The 4,671-nt window shown below is 34.1% G+C and overlaps 1 protein-coding gene across 1 annotated transcript; it reads right to left on the bottom strand.

The window, feature by feature from the left end:
- Nucleotides 1-382: 382 nt before the first annotated feature.
- LOC104246230 (putative H/ACA ribonucleoprotein complex subunit 1-like protein 1) lies at nt 383-2,765 on the bottom strand. The gene is made up of 4 exons (XM_009802000.2): nt 2,529-2,765; nt 2,250-2,398; nt 1,166-1,281; nt 383-662 (listed from the first exon to the last, which is right to left on the bottom strand). The coding sequence occupies exons 1-4, from the start codon at nt 2,662-2,664 to the stop codon at nt 497-499; spliced, it is 567 nt and encodes a 188-aa protein (XP_009800302.1). The 5' UTR covers nt 2,665-2,765; the 3' UTR covers nt 383-496.
- Between the last annotated feature and the right edge of the window lie 1,906 nt (nt 2,766-4,671).

Here is a 4,671-nt window from a genome sequence, read left to right as displayed (position 1 = left end):
GACCACAAGAGTCTATTATACGCAGTCTTACCCTACATTTCTGCAAGAGGCTATTTCCATAGCTTGAACTTGTAACCTTCAAGTCACATGACAACAACAACTTTACCAGTTACGCCAAGGTTCCCCTTCAACTCCTTACCCCGCATCCAAGTCATATGGCAGCAGCAACTTTACCACTTTCGCCAGGGCTCCCCTTCAACTCCACCAGATATACCAAAAGCCGAATACATAACAAACCAAGGCCACTCAATGAGGGACCTTGATAACCAAGTCCAAATGAGCTATGCCGTTAATTAGACTAAAAGAGTTGATTATATGGACAAAATGATGGGAAATAAATGGGACAAAGATTCTCACAATGCCAATTATCCGGAACAAAACAAAGATAAAGGAGGGCTGATTCCATTAACAACAAAAAGGAACTATGATAACATACGTTCACATCATCCAGAATTACAAACTAAATTGAGAAATCAAAAGTACATTACATTCCTTTTTAAAATCTCCCTCTACCCCTAAAACCACCTCCACGACCGCCCCGAGGAGGACCTCTACCCCCGCGAGGAGCACCCCTACCGCGAAAACCACCACCTCCTCCACGTCCACCTCTCCCACCTCTTCCTCCACCTCGTCCACCACCTCTAAAAGCTTGTTGCTGTCCCCTGCAACAGTGAAGAATTTTTTAAAGCATTTGCATAACATCAAATAGCAAATAAAATATGGAACGGCGCCTGCAAAGGAATCAAACAATGCCCCCAGAAATCAATTTTTTTCTCAAGCACAAGTGCAGGAAACTGCAGCTATAGAGCAGGTACATCCTTGAGTTCAACTATTTGGATTTACAATATAATACTCCATTTGTATGAAAAGCATTAGATCCCACAAATTGTACAACTGCATCTCCTCCCTTTGCTAAAAGGTATCGTCAAAGTTGCTTACCTCTTGGGCCAATTCTAATTTATGATATAGTCCAAAAGCTCTCACCATCTTTATCTTATACTCTTCTCTTTTACAAGTTATTCTTGAACATAAACCATAGACATTGTTCCTCAATAGCTTATTTAGCTCATTCAGCATACAAGTATATCCAGAGGGCCACGAATACTAATATCAAACGAAAGGACTAATCAAGTATGAAGCGTTACGTAAAGCAGAGAAAACATACTTGGGCTGCGGAAGAAATCTGGCCAGTGGCAAAAGCTTTGCTGGGTCAATGTAGAACTTATCTCCAGCTGCATATGAAGTTGCAATAATTCCCTCCAACATCTTAATTGAAAATAACTGCAATAAAGCATAACATGAGCCACGCATCACGAGTTGCGCTCTTAGAACTAGACGAAAGCCCTGGAGGCCAAATTAAAGCTCACTATTGAGCTACAGAGGTAATAAATTTCCTTTTTTTCTCACAAGAACGGCATTTCCATTTACCTTGTTTCCTCATGAAGCTGTATTAAGAAAGAAACTACTTGCTCCATTTCATTTATACAACACTTTATATTGGAACATTCCAAAACATTTGACATCATCCCACTTCTATACAAATGCACAACTTTCAAGGATTTGAAATTCGCTAAAGATTCAAGTTTTAAACAATTAAGTGATGATTTCTCCATTAACCTAACATTTCAATCATCCCTTCAACTATTTCTTCCACTATTACCAATATAATATGTCGGATTAGCACATTAAAATCTGACAGAAAAATACTGACATATATATAAAATAGAACAGGGAGTATTAACTTTTGCCAAATGCCAAATAACAGGGAGTTTCCTCTTGAAAAGCAATGAAAAAGGCTATTGAATTAACAGAACAAGCAGATACAAAAGGAATTCAAATACAAATTGCGGGGCGTATCGACGGAAAAGAAATTGCGCGTGTCAAATGGATCAGAGAAGGTAGGGTTCCCCTACAAACGATTCGAGCGAAAATTGATTATTGCTCTCAAATAACCACCACAACAAAATATTAGTGAATGGCATCATTTTTCGAAGAGTTTAAGTTCTGTGCACTAAAGGTACAAAAATATTACACAAGGTAATTATAGGATAAATTTTCAATCACAAGTTAAGCTACACAGTAATAATATAAAAAAAGTTAACTGTCAGTGTATATAGCTTAGATCCTTCTCCGAATATTAAATATTAAAGATTTAAAGCTACAACTTTATCCATGAAAATTTAAAAGCTAACATATAGCAATAGAAAATAGTACTAGCAAATAACAAATGGGAAAAAGAGATTACTTACAGATTCATTAATAGGACCAAAAATTTCATCAACTTTACCAATCTGGGTCTTGTTCTGAAGGTAAATAGGAGCGTTAAAGTAAGGGATTTTTTCATTAGTGAGCTTTGTTACTGCATCTCCTTCACATGCGTGTACAAATGCTGATACCTCTGCATATATTACCATTCAAAAAAACACATTTTTCATCAGATAAAGCTTAAACACACAAAAGAAAAAAGAAAAAAAAAATACTCACACACACACAAACAAAGAGATTCAGTTAAATGCAACTATGTTTACCTACGACTTCAGAAGGGGGTCCTTCATCGCGAGGAGGAAAGCGGCCGCCGCCACGACCACCACCAAATCGGCCACCGCGGCCGCCGTCTCTGCCGCCCCTAAATCCGCCACCACCACGTCCTCTTGGAGGTCTCATTTTTTAACAGTGAACACACTATGAGCGGCCTGGATGAAAATGGGTTTAGGGTTTCAGGGGTTTTAAAAGTAATACAACAAGGAGACAAGTATTTGCTCTTCCACTTTTGACCCTAGTTTTTTTCTTTTAAAACTTAATTAATTTTGACAAGAAAATGACACAAATGATCCTTTATGTTTGGAGGTATGTTCAAAGTGGTTTCTTAAGTATATACCGAAGATGTTTTGGTCCTTTAATTTACTAAAAGTAAGTACTTTGGATCTCCGTCAAATATTTAACACAATTAGGTTGTTAGATTTGCTAAAATTCCACTTGGTTTGGTTGTTAGATTTGCTAAAGTTCCACTTGATTTCTTTCTCTTTCTTCTTTTTATTCGTAGTAACATCATAAAATATTCGAAAAATGGTTAAATCTACCCCTTTACTATTAAAAAGGACTAATTTTGACCCCGTTATACTATCGGTCCACCAATATTCCTAATGTTATAAAAGTGGTCCGAGATTACCCTTCAATCGTTAACCCTTCCATCATGGCAATATAATCCCACATGGCCTGACACTTAGTTGAGGTGGATGTCATGTGGCATGCCACCTCATCACCCAACTTCATTTTGAAATTGCATTTACTTCTAACAAACCCATTTTGCAACTAAGAAGAAGAAAAAGAAGAAAAATTAAGCAGTAGTAAAGAGAGGAGCGCCACATTAGCTTACTATTATAAAACACCACAGACTACCTTAAAACATGCTCACAACCACCATAAAATCTACTGTCACCTTTGTTTTCACAACAATTAAGAAGAAGAAGAAGAAGAAGAAGAAGAAGGAAAAAGAAAAAGGAGGAAAAGAAGATCTTAAGTTGTCTGTACTTTGGGTACGAGCTAAACTTTTTAAAAAAAAAAGTAATTTTACATTCCTATACACTATATGAAACTATATTACTCTCTCTATTCAAGTTTTACTATAATTACATTTTATATACTCAATTACCATTTATGTACATTTTAAGGAAATTAATGATAATAATTAGTGTCCTAAAATTACTCTAACATATCTTCCACTCCCCCACGTTTCTCTCTCCACATCTCATCCCCCTCCCCCACGTATCTTGCACCCACCCACGATTCCATCATTGACAACCATTAAAAAGTTTTGAAGTTTTGAATTCGATTTTGGGTTTTCAAAAAGCATTATTTGTTTGAATTGGATGTTGTTTCAAAGAATTGGGAATTCTCTCTATGTATCTCTCTATCTCTCAATCCCTAATTTCAGTAATGTAAAGCAAAGGAAAAGAGAACAGCAATTCTACAATTGATAGCCATTAAAAAGCTTTGAAGCTTTGAATTCGAATTTGAGTTTTCAAAAATTATTATTTGTTTGGATTGAGTGTTGTCATAAACAATTGGGAATATGGTTTGGAGTTTATATCTCAATTTTGAGGGATTTTGGTAAAGATTAGACTTGACTTTGGCTAAATTTCAGATTGAAACTCGAAGAAGAAGAATAAGAAATGGTATACATTATATTTACGAAATTGTAGAAAAATTATAGAAAAATTGTATTTTGTTGTTTATATATATATTTTTTATTTATTTAACTATTGTATGAAAGTTGAACAATATTGTATAAAAATTATATTTAAGTTGTATGATATTGTAGTTGTATATAACTGAGTAGAAGTAATGTATGAAATTGTAAATAAGTTGTATAACATATGTATAATATATAATTAGTTGTATGAAATTTGTTTTTACTATTTATAAATCAAATACAAAATATACAAAAGATATATTGTATAAATTTTGTATAAAATTTATATTTAAGTTATATGTTATTGTAGTTATATTTAACTGGGTAGAAATAATGTGTGAAAGTTGTAGATAAGTTGTAGATAAGTTGTAGATATATTGTATAATATATAATTAGTTGTATGAAATTTATTTTTACTATGTATAAATCATATACAAAATATACAAAAGATATATTGTATAAAATTTATATTTAAGTTG

This window comes from Nicotiana sylvestris, chromosome 12 (genome assembly GCF_000393655.2).
Source record: "Nicotiana sylvestris chromosome 12, ASM39365v2, whole genome shotgun sequence".
Classification (NCBI taxonomy): Eukaryota; Viridiplantae; Streptophyta; class Magnoliopsida; order Solanales; family Solanaceae; genus Nicotiana; species Nicotiana sylvestris.
Note: the sequence above shows the minus strand (reverse complement) of the source record. Positions and strands in the feature narration are given on the sequence as shown.